The 17,392-nt window shown below is 57.5% G+C and overlaps 2 protein-coding genes across 2 annotated transcripts; one reads left to right on the top strand and one right to left on the bottom strand.

Moving 5' to 3' along the window:
- Positions 1–4,236: 4,236 nt before the first annotated feature.
- Positions 4,237–13,048, top strand: SLC35D1 (solute carrier family 35 member D1). The gene is made up of 12 exons (XM_054294548.1): positions 4,237–4,388; positions 4,909–4,942; positions 5,020–5,106; positions 5,470–5,537; positions 6,412–6,483; positions 7,005–7,073; positions 7,315–7,417; positions 7,875–7,967; positions 11,062–11,129; positions 11,471–11,549; positions 11,706–11,788; positions 12,934–13,048. The coding sequence occupies exons 1-12, from the start codon at positions 4,285–4,287 to the stop codon at positions 13,040–13,042; spliced, it is 969 nt and encodes a 322-aa protein (XP_054150523.1). The 5' UTR covers positions 4,237–4,284; the 3' UTR covers positions 13,043–13,048.
- LOC128949653 (calcium-binding protein P-like) lies at positions 13,047–17,361 on the bottom strand. The gene is made up of 3 exons (XM_054294561.1): positions 17,298–17,361; positions 13,654–14,137; positions 13,047–13,611 (listed from the first exon to the last, which is right to left on the bottom strand). The coding sequence occupies exons 1-3, from the start codon at positions 17,359–17,361 to the stop codon at positions 13,128–13,130; spliced, it is 1,032 nt and encodes a 343-aa protein (XP_054150536.1). The 3' UTR covers positions 13,047–13,127.
- Positions 17,362–17,392: the final 31 nt, after the last annotated feature.

The raw sequence follows: 17,392 nt of genomic DNA, 5'->3' as shown, positions 1-17,392 counted from the left end.
GGGATGCTCCGGGGATGCTCCTGGGCTCCGCACCCCCGGCTCCCTCCGCGGCTCCCACAGCACAGCCCGGCGCTTCCTTCCCTCGCCTCCTCAAGAGTTAAACCTCAAAAACAGTGTTAACCTCATTAGACACGGCAACCACAGGAAACCCCGCACTGCTCCCGCCTCCGCCTCGGGGAGGAAACGTCGGGGAGCAGAATTCACCCCCGGGGAAGGCAGAGCCTCCCCTGCCAGCAAACCCCGGTGCTCCGGGATTTGCCTGATCCACGGGGAGTTTTGTGGAAGGGAGAGCAGGAGCCTGCTGGGTGGTGTGGTTATGTAATGTATATAATGTGTTTAATGTGTATAATGTGTGCCATGTGCCTGTGTGGCGGCAGGAACGGCTGGGTTTGGGTGGTTACACACACCCCGAGCAGCACTGGGGGGTTCAGTTGTTCAGTTTTAGTGGGAATTTCAGCTTTGGGATGTCCTGGGAGTGCTCAATGCCCGGGGCACACAGCTGGGGCTGCACGGCCAGCGTGCACATCTGGAGCCAGGGCAGCACATCTGGAGCTGCACAGTGCGGGGGGATGTGGAGCTCTCCCGGCACAGGTGAGAGCTGCGGTTCCCGCATTTCCCAGCCCCATCTCCCTCGGCCTCTCTGCGCTCTGCTCGGGTGTCCCTCAGAGCCCGATGGAAACTGAGGCAGGGTCAGGCTGGGTTCGAGCAGGAACTGCTCCCTGTGAGGCTGGGGAGGCCCAGAGCAGCTGCGGCTGCCCCTGGATCCTGCAGCGCCCAGGGCCAGGCAGGGAGATGAAAACATCATTAGTGGATCAATGGAACATTTGATTTGTTATCCTTGGTGGGAGCGCTCGGGGATGAAGGGAAAGGTCGGGAGGGAGACGGCTCTGCTGCTGGGGGACACGGGGGACACAGATGGGGCACAGGAACAGGCCTGAACCCTTGTGTCACCCCCAGAGCCAGGGGACACAGGAACAGGCCTGAACCCTTGTGTCACCCCCAGAGCAGGGGGACACAGATGGGACACAGGAACAGGCCTGAACCCTTGTGTCACCCCCAGGGCCAGGGGACACAGATGGGACACAGGAACAGGCCTGAACCCTTGTGTCACCCCCAGAGCAGGGGGACACAGATGGGACACAGGAACAGGCTCAAACCCTTCTTGAGCTGCTGGCAGCTGCCAGGGGACACTCGGATATTTGATCCCAAAGCTGCCGCGGTGGCACCTGAGCCGGGCTGAGCACACTGTCCCTCCGGGGCTCCCCCGTCCCCGCGGTGGGACAGGGACACGCCAGGGACACAGGAATGAGCGCTGCTGGCCTCAGCCCCGCTGGCACGGCGCTCCGGGCACGATTCGGTTCCTCCCCGCGCTGGAGCAGCCGCGGTTCCCTTCCCGAGCCCGGGCTCGCTGCAGGAACAAGGAAGGTGATGCCAATGTCAGAGCTGTGATTTTTGGCTGGGGTAAAAGGGCACCCGAGATACGGGGAGGTTGCTCCCGGACTTTAAAGCCGGTTTGTCCTTCCTGTAACCCTGCCAGGGAACAGCCCCTGCTCCTTGCAGCAGCACAGAGGGGAACGGGCCGGGAAAAGCAAAGCTCGGGCAGGGTTGGATTTTCCCCGCCAGGCCCAGCCCGGCGTGCCCGGGCAAGCGAAGCTCCTGACCCGGGGCCATCGTCCTCCACCTCCCTGCGGAGCCTGCAGGCCCTGGCTGTGCCCAGGCAGGCCCTGGCAGCGGGGAAATGGGGAATAACCCTTCCCAAAAGGGGCTGTAAACACCGCCCTGGCCACGGGCAGGGAACGTCCCGCTGCTGCCTTCCCTCCTCACTTGGGGAGCCATCCCCAAACCAGCCCTGCAGGGATTTAAAACCGTGTGGATGCACAGGGGATGGGGGTGGCCTTGGCTAGATGGGCTTCGAGGGCTTTTCCAACCTAAACGATCCCAGGTTTGATGGGATTGCTGCCGTTTCCAGGCTGAGCTGATCCCTCATCCCCATTCCCACCTCCATTCCCCCCACACCCCCGGAGCAGCTCCCCCGAGGCTGCAGCTCTGTCCCCCCACCCGTGCCCTGTCCCCTCGGGGGCTCCGGGACACCCTGGGGACGGAGCTGTGCCAGGAGGGACCGGGCTGACAGGAAGGGATTCCCTCGGTGACACCGAGGTGTGCGTGTCACCCCTGTGCCCCCACACCGAGGTGTGCGTGTCACCCCTGTGCCCCACAGACACCGAGGTGTGTGTGTCACCCCTGTGCCCCACAGACACCGAGGTGTGTGTGTCACCCCTGTGCCCCACACCGAGGTGTGCGTGTCACCCCTGTGCCCCACAGACACCGAGGTGTGCGTGTCACCCCTGTGCCCCACAGACACCGAGGTGTGTGTGTCACCCCTGTGCCCCACAGACACCGAGGTGTGTGTGTCACCCCTGTGCCCCTGACAGACACCGAGGTGTGTGTGTCACCCCTGTGCCCCCACACGAGGTGTGCGTGTCACCCCTGTGCCCCACAGACACCGAGGTGTGTGTGTCACCCCTGTGCCCCACACCGAGGTGTGCGTGTCACCCCTGTGCCCCACAGACACCGAGGTGTGCGTGTCACCCCTGTCCCCCCACACCGAGGTGTGCGTGTCACCCCTGTGCCCCACAGACACCGAGGTGTGCGTGTCACCCCTGTGCCCCACACCGAGGTGTGCGTGTCACCCCTGTGCCCCACAGACACCGAGGTGTGTGTGTCACCCCTGTCCCCCCACACCGAGGTGTGCGTGTCACCCCTGTGCCCCACAGACACCGAGGTGTGCGTGTCACCCCTGTGCCCCAGCCCTCAATCTGCCCGCTGTGTCCCGCAGGGCGGGGGCGGTTTTGTGCTCCGAGCCGCCTTGTTTTGGGATTTTTCCACTTGGCAGAGCGTGGCCCGGAGGGGGAGATTTAATCTCTGCAAGGGAAGGGCCGGTGCCAAAACGCTGCGTGCGGGGTGAGCCGAGGGCAGCAGCCGGCAGGGCGCGGGGCCCGGGGCCGCCGTGCCAGGGACAGCGGTGCCAGCTCGGCTCTGATCCCCGGCTGTGCCCCGGGGAGGGCGGAGGGGCCCTGTGCCCCTGCCCGCACGGGGGACACGCGTTTGGTGTCCCCTTGTCCCTGCGGTGCCACCCCATGTGTGGGCTCACCCACTCCCCTTCCCTGCTCATGCCCCCCGTGCCAGACCCGGGGGTTCCCCTCACCGATGCTGCCCACCCCAAACCCCCTGCGATGTCCCCCTTGCTGTGCCCCCGCACCAGCCCCGTCCCACCCCGTCAATGCCCCCAATCCCGTCCCTGTGCCTTGCCCACCCCTGCCCGCAGTGTCCCCAGCCCGTCCCCGTGCTCTGCCCACCCCAGGCAGAATCCTCCTGTCCCAACCCCCCGTTCTATCCCAGCCCCCATCACATCCTGCCCCCATCAATGTCCCCATCCCAGCCCCTGTGCCACCATCCCACCCCATCACTGTCCCCATCCCAACCCTCTGTGTGGTGTCCCTTCATCCCAGCCCCCTGGGCGATGTCCCCCATCACTCTCCTCCAAACTCTGTGTGATGTCCCCCCGTCCCATGCACCCCTGGCCATGTCCCCATCCCTGTCCCCATCACTTTACCATGTCCCCTTCCCTGTTCCTCCTCTGTGCGCTTCCCCACCGCTGTCCCATCCCCATGCCATGTCCCCCATCCCTGTCCCCATCCGTCTCCCTCCCTGGGCCATGTCCCTGTCCCTCCCTGGGCCATGTCCCCATGCCTGTCCCATTCCCTGTACCATGTCTCCATTCCCATCTCCACCCCTGTCTCCTGTGCCACATCCCCATCCCTGTCCCTCCCCTGTGCGCTGTCCCCATTCCTGTCCCCATCCCTGTGCCATGTCCCTATCCTTGTCCCCATCTCCCCATCCCTCTCCCCATCCCTCTCTCCATCCCTGTACCGTGTCCCCATCCCTGTTCCCACCTCCGTCTCCATCTCCACATCCCTGCCTCCCGCCCCATGCCATCTCCCCATTCCTGTCCCCACCCCCGTCCCCCCGGTACCCCGTCCCCCCCCCCGTGCCCGGTGTCCCAGGCCCCGCCCCGTTCCCTCCCGGTCCCTCCCGGTCCCTCCCGGTCCCTCCCGTTCCCGCCGGTCCCTCCCCGCGCCTGCGCGCTGCCGCCGCTCTGGCCCCGCCCCAGCCATGTCGGAGCCGCGCAGACGCCCCGGGGCCGCGGCCGGGGGGGGGCCCGAGGGGGCGGCCGAGGGGGGAGCCCCCGCCGGAGCCCCCGCGCCCGGCGATGCGGAGCGGGGCATGGCGGCCCCGCCGCTCTGCCTGCGCCTGCTGGCCGCCGCCTTCTACGGCCTCAGCTCCTTCCTCATCGTCGTCGTCAACAAGAGCGTCCTCACCTCCTACGGGTACGGCCGCGCCGCCGGGACCCCCTCCCCGGGAGCGGGAGTTCCCTCCGCTTCGGGACCCCCCACCTTGAGATCGGGGATACCCCCGGGACTGGGACCCCCCCACCCTGGGATCGGGATACCCCCCCGGGATCGGGACCCCCCACCCTGGGATCGGGATACCCCCCCGGGAATGGGACCCCGACCCCCCACCCTGGGATTGGGGTACCCCCTGGGATCGGGATACCCCCACCCCCCCGGGATCGGGAATGCCCCCGGGGTCGGCGTGGGGACCCCCGCGGGATGGGGATCGGGACCCCGCCATTCACTCCGGTCCCTGCGCTCGGGTCCCCCCCTGTGTCCCCCCCCTGCCCCGGGTCCTTCTCAGCCCTTGCCCCCCCCCGGTTTGGGGCTGCCGCCCCTCCATGCCGTCCTGTCCCCTCCCCGACCCCGGTGTCCCCATGCCGTGTCCCCATGGCCGTGGGGCCGTGTGCGGGACCCCCGGTGTGGGACCCCCCTGATCCGCGCTCTCCTCCCGCAGGTTCCCGTCCTCGCTGTGCGTGGGGCTGGGCCAGGTGAGTGGGACCCCGCGGTGTCCCCGCACGCCGTGTTCGGGGTTGGGGGGCCGTGGGTGACCCCTGCTCTCTTGCAGATGGTGGCCACGGTGGCCGTGCTCTGGGCCGGGAAGGCGCTGCGGGTGGTCAAGTTCCCTGACCTGGACAGACACATCCCCCGGCGGGTGAGACCCCTCCCCGGCACCCAAATCCCCTTTCCCAGCACCCCAATCCCCTCCCCGGCACCCATTTTCCCTCTCCAGCACCCCAGTCCCCCTCCTCGGGCACCCAAATCCCCTCTCCAGCGCCCAAATCCCCTCCCCGGGCTCCATTCCCCATTGCCGGGGTCCCTGTCCCACAGGGGCTCTTTGGGATGCCCGTGCCCGTTCCGGGGATCCCGGAGCTCCAGACACGTGTGAGTGTGTATGTGAGTGTGTGAAGGTTTCCATGGCGGGTGGGAACAATTCCGTTCTATTTTTATCCCCCGAGGCTGCTCGGGGAGCTCCCGGCTCGCTCCCACAGCCTCTTTTCCCTCCTCTCCTTTCCAGACATTTCCTCTACCTCTCCTGTACTTCGGGAACCAGATCACAGGACTGTTCAGCACACAGAAGCTGAAGTAGGGATGGGTTTCCCGCCCGGGAGGGTTTCGCGGTTCCTCGGGGCTTTCCGGGGTTGCCGGGGAGCCCAGCGGGCCCCGGGGCTGCGGGTGATGGGGCTCGGAGAGCCGCTCGGGGCCCTGCGCTTCCCTCCCTCCCTCCCTCCCTTCCTTCCTTCCCTCCCTGCCCACGCCGGGATGTGCCACGTGCGTGTTCCCAAACGCTCCCCGCGGGCAGGGAGGGACACGGGGCTGGCCCTGAGCACGGGCTGAGGGCTGGGGGTGTCCCTGGGGTGCCCTGTACCCGCAGGCTCGGATCTATGGGGTGTGGGAACTGTGCCATTCCCATGAGGGAATTCCCCACTAAGGGCAGGAGCCAAGCCCATAGCCCTGCTCCCATCCCATATCCCTGCTCCAGTCCCCTATCCCTGTCCTGATCCCATGTCCCTGCTCTGATCCCATATCCCCGCTCTGTTTGGGATCCAGTATTCCTGCTCTGATCCCATATCCCTATTCTGATCTCATATCCCTATTCTAGTCCCATATCCATACTCCAATCCCATATCCCTATTCTGGTCCCGTGTCCCGATTCTGATCTCATATCCCTATTCTGATCCCCTATCCCTGCTCCCATCCCATTTCCCTGCTCCCATCCCCTATCCCTGCTCCCATCCCCTATCCCTGCTAACCATCCCATATCTCTGCTCCCATCCCCTATCCCTGCTAACCATCCCATATCTCTGCTCCCATCCCCTATCCCTGCTCCCATCCCATTTCCCTGCTCCCATCCCATATCCCTGTTCCTGTCCCCTATCCCTGCTCCCATCCCGTACCCCCGCTCAGTTTGGGATGCAGGGAAGGGGTCACAGCCCCTCAGCGCTGCCCTTCCCCGCAGCCTGCCCATGTTCACGGTGCTGCGGAGGTTTTCCATCCTGTTCACGATGTTTGCCGAGGGATTCCTGCTCAAGTGAGTGCTGGGGCCGGGCTGGGTTTGCCTCTGGGAGGAAGGGGTGGGTTTGGAGCTGCCGGATCCATCCCATCCCATCCCATCCCATCCCATCCCATCCCATCCCATCCCATCCCATCCCCTCCCATTATCCCATCCCATTATCCCATCCCGGGGCAGCTGGCAGAGGGGTTTGTGCTGCTCTGGCTCCCCTGTGGGAGGTGTGGGGTGCTGTGCCAGCCCCAGCTCCTGCAGGGACCCCAGAGCCCCTGGGCAGGGCTGGGGCTGCTCCGTGCCCGGCTGAGCCTGCCCTGCCCTGCCCCAGGCAGAGCTGCAGCTCCTCCAGCCTCAGTTCTTCATCTTCTAAAAATCACAGAGATAATTGTCTAAAATGTGTTCACTCACAGCTCCTGCAGGGGTTGGTTTGGGGTTGTTTTGGGGTTGTTTTGGGGTTTTCCCCCCTTTCCTCAGGAAGAAAAGCTGCTCCCTGCTCCGGGTGTTGCCAAGGCCTGATGCCAGGTCCTGCTGCCTGTGTTTTGCAGGAAGAAGTTTTCCTGGAGCATTCAGATGACAGTGTTTGCCATGATCTTTGGTGCATTTGTGGCTGCCAGGTGAGCTGTCCCCATTCCCATATCCAGTGCAGTTCCCTGGAGTGTCCCAGGAGCAGAGGGATTCCACACTGACCTTCCCCGCTGCCAGACGTGCTCTCCAGTAGGAAAGAATGTTTTCCTGACCCAAATCCCACCCCCTCCTGCCATGATGAACTTTTCCTGGCTCCAGAGAAGGTGGAGGGACCCTTCCAGCGCTGTCCCTGCCCAGCCAGAGCTTTAACTCCTGATTTCCCCTTCCCAGTGCTGACTTGGCATTCGACCTGGAGGGATACATCTTCATCCTCATCAACGACGCCTTAACAGCTGCAAACGGTGCCTACGTGAAACAGAAGCTGGATTCCAAGGTGGGATGAGCTCTGGCTTCCTCTGGGATGTTGGGATTTTGGTTTCTGTGAGGGCGGAGGGGGAGGCTCAGCCATCCCATTCCCAAAATCTGTCCAGAGCTGCAGAGGGGCTGGGGACAAGGGATGGGGGGACAGGACACAGGGAATGGCTGGAAGCTGAAAGAAGGTAGATTGAGATATTGGGATGTTGGGAAGGAATTCCTGGCTGGGATGGGATTCCCAGAGCAGCTGTGGCTGCCCCTGGATCCCTGCAGTGCCCAAGGCCGGGTTGGATCCCTGGGATGGTGGAAGGTCCCTGCCCGTGGCACTGGATGAGCTTTAAGGTCCCTCCCAGCCCACAGCAGCCTGGAATTCCATGAGATGTGAGAATTCCCACCTGGGTTCAGCTCCAGGCCCAGTGGCAGTGTGAGCAGGAATTTCTGTTCCCGCTCCAACCCTTGGGTGTTCCCATTTCCAGGAGCTGGGGAAGTACGGCCTGCTCTACTACAATGCACTGTTCATGATCCTGCCCACCCTGGCCATCGCCTACATCACTGGAGATGCACAGAAGGTAGGACAGCCATCCCAAAATCCATCCCAAATCCATCCCAAATCCATCCCAAACCCCATGGGTTCCGTGGCACACTGTCACATGGGGAAGGGGGTGCCCCAAAACCACCCCAGCAGAAAGGAGCCACAGCTTCGACGTTGGACCCAAACCCACAGAGTTGCTCCATTCAGGCATTTTTGTAATGCCTGAGGAATGGGGAAGTGGAGGGCGAGGAGAAAACCCAAATATTATTTAAAGAAGCTGAGTAATTTTAGAATCAATGAGTTTATTCAAACTTTCTTTTTCCCCGTCCTTCCCCTCTCGCTGGGGCAGTTTTGTGGAGCTGCTGTGTGGGTTTCCTTTGTTTGTGGTGCCTGTGATCCTGGAGATGATAATAATATTAATAATACTAATAAATAAATAAAATAATAATAGTATTTATAATAGTAACAACAATAATAGCATAATAATAATAATAATAATAACGACAACAATAATAATAATAGCGGCTATGGTTCTGAATACATGAAATTATTCTTTATTTTTACTATGATCATAATTATCTACCTGTGGTCCTGTATACTTGAAATTATTAATTATTATTATTATTATTATTACTAATATTACTAATATTACTATTATAGTTATTATAATTATTACCATTATTATTATCATCATTATTATTATTAATTGTTTTTGTTGTTGTTGCCCTCACTGATGTGCAGCTGGCTCTCCTGAGCAGCAAATTCCTTTTTCCTGCCTGTTTTTTGGGATCTCCTCCACGTGCAGGGAATTGAGAAGAATCCTCTCCCCCAAAGGCTGGAGGTGCTGCCCACCCTGGGGGTGGCCCTGCCACCCTCCCTGTCCCCCAGCCTGGTGGCTTTGTCCTCGTTAGGAGCTTAAAGCGCGGGGATAATGAGCTGGGCTCAGCAGGGATGGCAGGAGGGTGAAGGTGGCTCAGCCCCGCCCTCTCCCAGGGCTGCATTTGGGATCAAAGTGCTCATTTAGGAGCAGGAGCTGGGCCTGGGCAGGAAAACGTGGCTGTGAGCAGCCTCTGTTCAGCCCGGGGAGAGAAATGGCTTTTTGAAATTTGCTTTTCCCCTGAATAAACTCCTTTCTGGGCTGCACAAAGATGTGCTGTGTGCCGGGGCTGCTGCCAGGAAACTGCAGCCCCAGAACCCCTGGGAAGGGCTGGGAAAGGGGGGCCGGGCCCCTCCTGTGCCTCTGGCTCTGGCAATTGCTGTGCTGGCTCTGGGGCAGCCCAGGTAACACATCCTGCTCTGGATGTGCAGGATTCCTGGGCCGAGGGGAGGCAGGAGCTGCAGAGGGGCCCCCCCAGAGGGGCTGGGATTTGGTGTCCCTGGGGGAAGGGCATCCCCAGGTGCCAGGCGGGAGCCCTGGGTGCCCTGGCATCCCCTGCCCAGCCGGGAGGGGGTGAGGGGAGCAGCTCCTGCCCCGTGGCTGAGCTGGAGCAGGTGAGATTCCACCTGGATTTTGGGGTGTCTCCAAGGCTGGAGGCTCCCCCGGTTCCCCGGGGAAGCTTTGTCCCTCTCCAAGTGCTGCAGCCACCCAGGGGGACCTCCCTGGGTGTCCCTGTGTGCCCCTGTGTGTCCCCTGTGTGTCCCTGTGTGTCCCCTGTGTGTCCCCTGTGTGTCCCTGTGTGCCCCTGGGTGTCCCTGTGTGTCCCCTGTGTGTCCCTGTGTGTCCCTTGTGTGTCCCTTGTGTGTCCCTTGTGTGTCCCTGGGTGTCCCTGTGTGTCCCTGTGTGTCCCCTGTGTGTCCCCTGTGTGCCCCTGGGTGTCCCTGGGTGTCCCTGGGTGTCCCTGGCTCTGGGGTCCTGTCCCTGTGTGTCCCCTGTGTGTCCCCTGTGTGTCCCCTGTGTGTCCCCTGTGTGTCCCTGGGTGTCCTGGGGTGTCCCTGGGTGTCCCTGTGTGTCCCCTGGGTGTCCCTGGGTGCCCCTGTGTGCCCCTGGGTGCCCCTGGGTGTCCCTGGGTGTCCCTGGGTGTCCCTGGCTCTGGGGTCCTGCCCCTGTGTGTCCCCTGTGTGTCCCCTGTGTGTCCCTGGGTGTCCCTGGGTGTCCCTGTGTGCCCCTGGCTCTGGGGTCCTGTCCCTGTGTGTCCCCTGTGTGTCCCCTGTGTGTCCCTGGGTGTCCCTGGGTGTCCCTGTGTGCCCCTGGCTCTGGGGTCCTGTCCCTGTGTGTCCCCTGTGTGTCCCCTGTGTGCCCCTGTGTGCCCCTGTGTGCCCCTGTGTGTCCCCTGTGTGTCCCCTGTGTGCCCCTGTGTGTCCCCTGTGTGTCCCTGGGTGTCCCTGGGTGTCCCTGTGTGCCCCTGGCTCTGGGGTCCTGTTCCTGGGTGTCCCCTGTGTGCCCCTGTGTGCCCCTGTGTGCCCCTGTGTGTCCCCTGTGTGTCCCCTGTGTGTCCCCTGCGTGTCCCCTGTGTGTCCCCTGTGTGCCCCTGTGTGTCCCCTGTGTGTCCCCTGTGTGTCCCTGGGTGTCCCCTGTGTGCCCCTGTGTGCCCCTGTGTGTCCCCTGTGTGTCCCTGGGTGTCCCTGGGTGTCCCCTGGGTGTCCCCTGTGTGCCCCTGTGTGTCCCTTGTGTGCCCCTGGCTCTGGGGTCCTGTCCCTGGGCACCTTGGGCAGAGCCTGGCTCCTGGGTGACACCCTGAGTGTCCTCAGGGCTGCTCCAGCCCTTGGTGGCCCCTCTGGGCTCTCTGTGGCCCTGGATCCAGCCCTGCAGGTGCTCCCCAAGCCCAGAATCCCAGGGAAAGCCCTGCCCTGAAACCCAGGCTGCCTCGGCAGCGTCCCCAGGCCACAGCTCCCTTGGGATGGAGTTGTGGTTTGCAGGGAGCGAGAGCCAGAATGATCCAGTCCTGGGGAGCAGCCAGCTGGGAGAGGCCTCTCCTGAGCCCTCTGGCTTGTCACACTCCTTCGCTGCCCTTTCCAGAGGGAGTGAGCTGAGAGCTGAGCCTGGAGGTGCCGCCAGGGGGGATCCCCAGCTTTGGGGTGTCACTGCAGGGTTGGTTTTTCCTGCTGTGAGGTGACAGCAGTGCTGGGGGTGCTCCTTGTCCTGCTGGGAGCCGTGTGGGTGCCAGGGCTCTGAAGCAGGTGCTGTTCTGCAGGCGGTGGAGTACCGGGGCTGGGCTGACACCTTCTTCCTCGTGCAGTTCACGCTCTCCTGTGTGATGGGGTAAGCAGGGGCTGCTGGGCTGGGGCAGGGAAGGCACCTCCATCCCAGAAATGGGGATTCTGGTGCCCTGGTGTTACTAAAAACCGTCACAGTCCTGCTGGGGAGACCATTCCTGGGAGCTCTGGTGTGTGGGGATTATCTCCCACCCTCCTCCAGTGCAGGGTTAGCTGAAAAAGTGGGAACAAAGGGTGGGAATGGATCCTGGGATCCTGGAGTGCTTTGGGCTGGGAGGCACCTCAGGCTCCCCTCATGCCCTGAGGGGCAGGGACCCCTCCCCAGGCCAGGGTGGGGGCATGAGGGGGTTCCCAGGGGCTGTCCCTGATGGTGGCTCCTTTCCATAGGTTTATTCTGATGTATTCCACGGTTCTTTGCACTCAGTACAACTCTGCTCTTACAACTACAATAGTTGGCTGCATTAAGGTGCGTGGCATTCCCCAAAAAAGCCCCTCACTTATCCCTTGGGAATTGTGTTAACCCTCGTGTTCCACCCCCTGTGGTCCCTTTCCCATAAATTCCATTTTTCATACAATTCCCTCATCTCAGGCTGTTTGTTCCTCCCATCTTGTTCCTTTGCAGAATATTTTAATAACCTATATTGGGATGTTTTTTGGAGGAGATTATATTTTTACATGGATGAACTTCATTGGTCTAAATATCAGGTAAGAGCAGAGGTTTATTTATGAGTTGTAAGTGAAAACTGGGGTGAAACTGAAACTATTTGACACATTTAATGGATTTCCCCCCCCCCCAGAAAACCCCCATGGTTTTGGGCTTTTGTACTTGATTATTTTTTGTGCTTGTGCTTGGGTTTTGTGCTTTGTGCTTCGGTTTTGTGGGATGTTCCCAAACTTGGTTTGTTTTAAAGCCAGGAGAACCCACAGGGGTATTTTAGCAGGAAAATGGAGTTTTCCCTGAGTTACCAAGCAGAGTCATGGAATTAAGGCAGCAAAAGAAAAATTTTGGGAATTATTCCATTTGCATTATTATTTTTGGGGGTTATTTCAATTCCAAGAATTTGGGGATTATTTCTTATTATTCTTATTATTTCTTATTCTTCTTGTTATTATTTGGGGATTCATCTTATTATTCTTATTATTTGGGGATCCATCTTATTATTCTTATTATTATTTGAGGATCCATCTTATTATTCTTCTTATTATTTGGAGATCCATCTTATTATTCTTATCATTATTTGGGGGTTCATCTTATTATTCTAATTATTATTTGAGGATCCATCTTATTATTCTTATCATTATTTGGAGATCCATCTTATTATTCTTATCATTATTTGGGGATCCATCTTATTATTCTTATTATCATTTGGGGGTTCATCTTATTATTCTTATTATTATTTGAGGATCCATCTTATTATTTGAGGATCCATCTTATTATTATTATTTGGGGATTCATCTTATTATTGTTATTAGTATTTGGGGGTTCATCTTATTATTATTATTTGAGGATCCATCTTATTATTCTTATTGTTATTTGAGGATCCATATTATCATTATTTGGGGATTATTATTATTATTATTATTATTATTATTATTATTATTATTATTATTATGTTAATCTTATTATTCTTGTTATTGGAAAATATAATACTGGACAATATCTCCTTTGTGGGCTGTGTGGTGGGAGTCTGTCCTGTCCTTTGGGGTGGCACAGATGTGGAATGACACAAAGCTGTGGGTTTGGGAGGGAAGCTGGGGATTCTGCTGGGGCTCTGCCTTTCCCCGGGGTGTGTTTGATTGCCGTGAGTTTCCCGGAGCTGTTCCCCACGTTCTCCCCGCATCCCCTGCAGTATTGCCGGGAGCCTGGTGTACTCGTACATCACCTTCACGGAGGAGCAGCTGAGCAAGGAGCCGGAGGCCGGCGCCCGGCTGGACCTGCGGGGCAAGAGCTCGGTGTGAGCCCGGCGCTGCTCCTGCCGGCCTGATGCGGGCAGGGAGCCCGGGGTGCTGCTGATTAGCACGGCTGAGATCGCTGCCTTCCTTCTCAAACCCTCGGCACCGCCCGCCCGGCCTGCGCGGGGAACGAGGAGCCTAATTGAGCCTGATTAACGGGAGGAATTAACGGGTTTCTAATCAAGGTGGGGCTGGCAGTGGAGATGGGCACGGGCAGGGCTGGTAGCTCTGCCCCGGGGTGTGCCAGGGTGTCCCTGGCTGGATCTGCTTGCTGGGATCCTGGATCTGCTCCCTGGGGTCCTGGATCTGCTCCCTGGGATCTGGATCTGCTCCCTGGGATTCTGGATCTGCTCCCTGGGATGCTGGATCTGCTCCCTGGGGTCCTGGATCTGCTCCCTGGGGTCCTGGATCTGCTCCCTGGGATCTGGATCTGCTCCCTGGGATTCTGGATCTGCTCCCTGGGATGCTGGATCTGCTCCCTGGGGTCCTGGATCTGCTCCCTGGGGTCCTGGATCTGCTCCCTGGGATCTGGATCTGCTCCCTGGGGTCCTGGACCTGCTCCCTGGGATCTGGATCTGCTCCCTGGGATTGTGGATCTGCTCCCTGGGGTCCTGGACCTGCTCCCTGGGATCTGGATCTGCTCCCTGGGATTGTGGATCTGCTCCCTGGGGTCCTGGACCTGCTCCCTGGGATGCTGGATCTGCTCCCTGGGATCTGGATCTGCTCCCTGGGATGCTGGATCTGCTCCCTGGGATCTGGATCTGCTCCCTGGGATCGTGGATCTGCTCCTTGGGATGCTGGATCTGCTCCCTGGGATCTGGATCTGCTCCCTGGGATCATGGATCTGCTCCCTGGGATCTGGATCTGCTCCCTGGGATTGTGGATCTGCTCCCTGGGATCTGGATCTGCTCCCTGGGATTGTGGATCTGCTCCCTGGGATGCTGGATCTGCTCCCTGGGATCTGGATCTGCTGATCCCGGCGGGCTGGGAGCTGGGGCTGGCTCTGTGCCCAGCCTGCTCCCTCTGGCACAGGGCAATGCCCTGGGAGCTGCTCCTGGGCTGGGCTGAGACCTCCTGGGTGAATGTTCACTGCTCTCTGGACTGAATTTCAGCTGTTTTCTGTTGGTTTTCTGTTTGTTTGGCCCATTAACCCACTTTCCAAGCTGGGTTTGCCCTCCTGGCTCTGTCAGAGCCCTGCATCCACCTCAGTCTCTCCGGGGCTGGTGACATTCCCAGCAGGAAGGGTTTTCCTGCCCTGCTGAGCTCTGCAGCCTCCCTTGGGTCCAGCCTGGCTTTGGGAAAGCTGCTGCCTCACTGGGAGCATCCCAGGAGAGCCAAGGTGGCACAACTGGCACAGCACATCAGGGAATCGCAGGGGCTGCAGCTCCCAGCCCTGGAAGAGGCACAAGGACTTAAATCTTCTTTTTTGGCAAGTACAGGGGGCCCCATAATTCTTGTTTTCCATGGAATGAATCACCCTGGGTTTGTGACCCACTAAAAGAATGGGAACTGTAGAACACTGTTCTACACTGTTTAGTTCAGTGATTTTTAAAGGTTGTCTTACCCAGCGCCTCTTTCCAGGTTGTCTTTTGGTTTTAAAAGGATTGTTTTTAAGCTTGGTTAAAAAACTTTTAGTAAAATAATGTATTTAAAGATTTTTGTACCCTAACAGCTTCTCTAGACACTGACAGTGGGATTTTTTTAGGAGATACTTGCTTAAGCTGAACTGCTGTTGGGCAAAGCTGCATTTGTTGGAATTTTCTGGAGGTTTTTGGATGGGAAGGAGATTTTCTGTGAGGGTGCAGCTCCAGCCTGGTGTGCTGGGGAAGGTGTGGAGCGAGTCAGCTGCTGCCTGCTCCAACATCCCACTCCTGGAGCAATTCCAGAGCCACAACTCCCCTTTTTTGGGGGATTTTGTGGTCACTGCAGGCATTTGGGGTGTCCTGGAGCAGCCCCTCTGCACATTCCCCCTGTGAGCACAGTCAAAAAGAAATCCCTGATTATTTTGTCTCCCAAAGTTCCAGTAAAACCTTGGCTTTGTACCGGGCAGGGAGGGTCCCAGTACTGGTTCTGGTTTTGTACTGGTTGTTCTGGTTCTGTCCTGGTTCCCAGTGCCCAGGTGCTCCTGCCCTTGCTGCAGCATTCCCAATTCCCAAATCCCAATTCCCAAATCCCATTTTCTCCCCCGTGTGCTCCAGCTGCACCGTGCTGAGGTCACAGCCAGCAGGGTGATTCTGCCAGAGGGGTTTTTATGATTTTCTGTTTGTTTTTGAATCTACTGGTTAGATTTGCAGTTCTAACAGAGAAGGATTTTTAAAGCTTTTTTTTGTCCGTGCTGGGATCCTGCTGGATCCTAAACACTGGGAAAGCCAAGAATTCCTCTAACAGTATTTTCTATGCTATTAATTGACTAAAAAACAAATGTTTTCTATAGAGAATCTATTTACAAAATGAGCATTTTAGTGATGAAAACCTGAATGTATGGCAGGCTGTGGATGTGAGGAGTGAGAGCAGAAAGGATTTATGTGCCTCTGTATTTTTGTATTTGCTTCCAATAAACCAATGAACCAAAGCTGCTGCTGCCTCAGCCTCTCTTCCCTGGTGGAGAGGATGGGAATGCTGGGGTGGATAAATCTGGGATTTAGGGGCTCCTCACAGCCCCCAGGCCCTGCAGGGTGAGGGGGGAAATTCTGGGTTTCCAGCTTTGAATATTCCTTGGGAAGGGATTTGGAAACATTACGGGGAACGAAGGGAACAGCGGGAAGGTGATGCAGAAAAATGGGTTTTGTTTCCATGGGTTTCAGTGCAGAGCACCAGAGTCACTGCTCTCCCAGCCTCTGAGAGGGAATATTCCACCCCTCTGGAGCAAGGAAATCAGGAATTTTGGATGCAGACAGTAAGTTTAAAAATATTTTAATAAGCTTTTCCAGAATTGCAGACGGGGAAGGGGAGGAAGAGGAGGGAATTACCGACAGTGCAAATACTGTGTGGAAAAAATGTATCCAAATAATCTGTGGGGTTTGTGTGTGTGGGGGGAATTTATAGCACATTGAACCCTCTGGGAAGCCCAAGGATTTCCTGTTGGACTGGATTCCCAACTGTACAGAAGGTTTGGAAAATGAAAGCAAAGTTAGCAGATTTCCAGGATTTTCAATAGCTTTAGTAGTGCAATGACTTATTGAGTTACAGTGGCTGCAGTTTGAAACATGAACAAATATTGTATAAAACACCAGCATAAACAAAAGGTAAATTAGAATTAAATATTCTTAAAGTCTAGCTGAGCATTACATAGTGGATTATGGAATGTCAGGTCTCTTCTAAGTATCACCAAAAGAAAAAATAAAAATAAGGAAAGATAAAAAACAAAGCAACACTCCTGAAAATATACACAGTGCTGGATTTCACACACGAGCCTGAGACAATTCATTTGGAAACTTTCCTATGGATTTTTGGGAAGTATTTCCAACTTGCAACCGAGAACAAAGAGCATCAAAATGAAACTGAAAATAGGATTCTGCTTGTGTGGAACCGTCCTTGAGGTTCTGCTCACGACCAGAGGGGAGAGTTAACAGCAACCTCTGCCTCAGGCATTAATCACTGCATTCCTTAATTAACACAGGCCTCAATTAATGAGCCTCACCCAGAGGCTCTCCAGGAGCAGGGCTGGCAGGCAGAGCTGATCATTCCCCAGGGTTCCGCATCCACAGCCCATCCTCATCCCCAGGCTTGGCTCATTCCTGATCACAAAGTCCAAGGGAAGGTCAGTGCAGAAGAAACCAAATCAGCCCAAGCCCTCAGCACTGGGGTTTGGGTTGAAACATCCATTTCAAACCATTCAGTTCAACTGCAACCATAAAGAGCATAACCCTGCAGAGAAAATAACCAGTGAAGGATGAACAGCACACCTGTGAGGAGGAGGAGGAGGACACGGGGTCAGCAATGGTACAATTGAACAATTATCCCGGATTTGAACAGAGCAGAAGTGGAGCTGGGCTGAAGAAAACAACCAAACAAAACCAAAGTGAATTGGGATTTCAAACGTTCCTGATTGCTGGATGTAAATCCTACACCCACAACTTCTCACTGGTGCTGCTGGCAGGGTGACAGCACCCTATTGCCATTTATTGATGAGGAATTTTTGGTTCTCACACTGGAATTAGCTCTCCCCAGCTCAATGTGAAATTCCTGCTCTCCCTTCTCCAGGTGAGTGTGTCCCTGTGCACCAGCACAGAATTCCAGGATTTCCTAGGCTGGAAAAGACCTTTGAGCTCATCAGGGGCTCTCGGTGCAGCCTCCTCAGCAATTCCATCCAGCCCCAGCTGCATTTCCAGCCCTGCTGTGCTCCCTGAGCCCGGC

The sequence above is a fragment of the Melozone crissalis genome, unplaced genomic scaffold, assembly GCF_028551555.1.
Source record: "Melozone crissalis strain CALT ecotype California unplaced genomic scaffold, PUWL_Pcris_2 ptg000254l_1, whole genome shotgun sequence".
Taxonomy (NCBI): Eukaryota; Metazoa; Chordata; class Aves; order Passeriformes; family Passerellidae; genus Melozone; species Melozone crissalis.
This window is presented reverse-complemented; position numbering and strand designations above follow the sequence as displayed.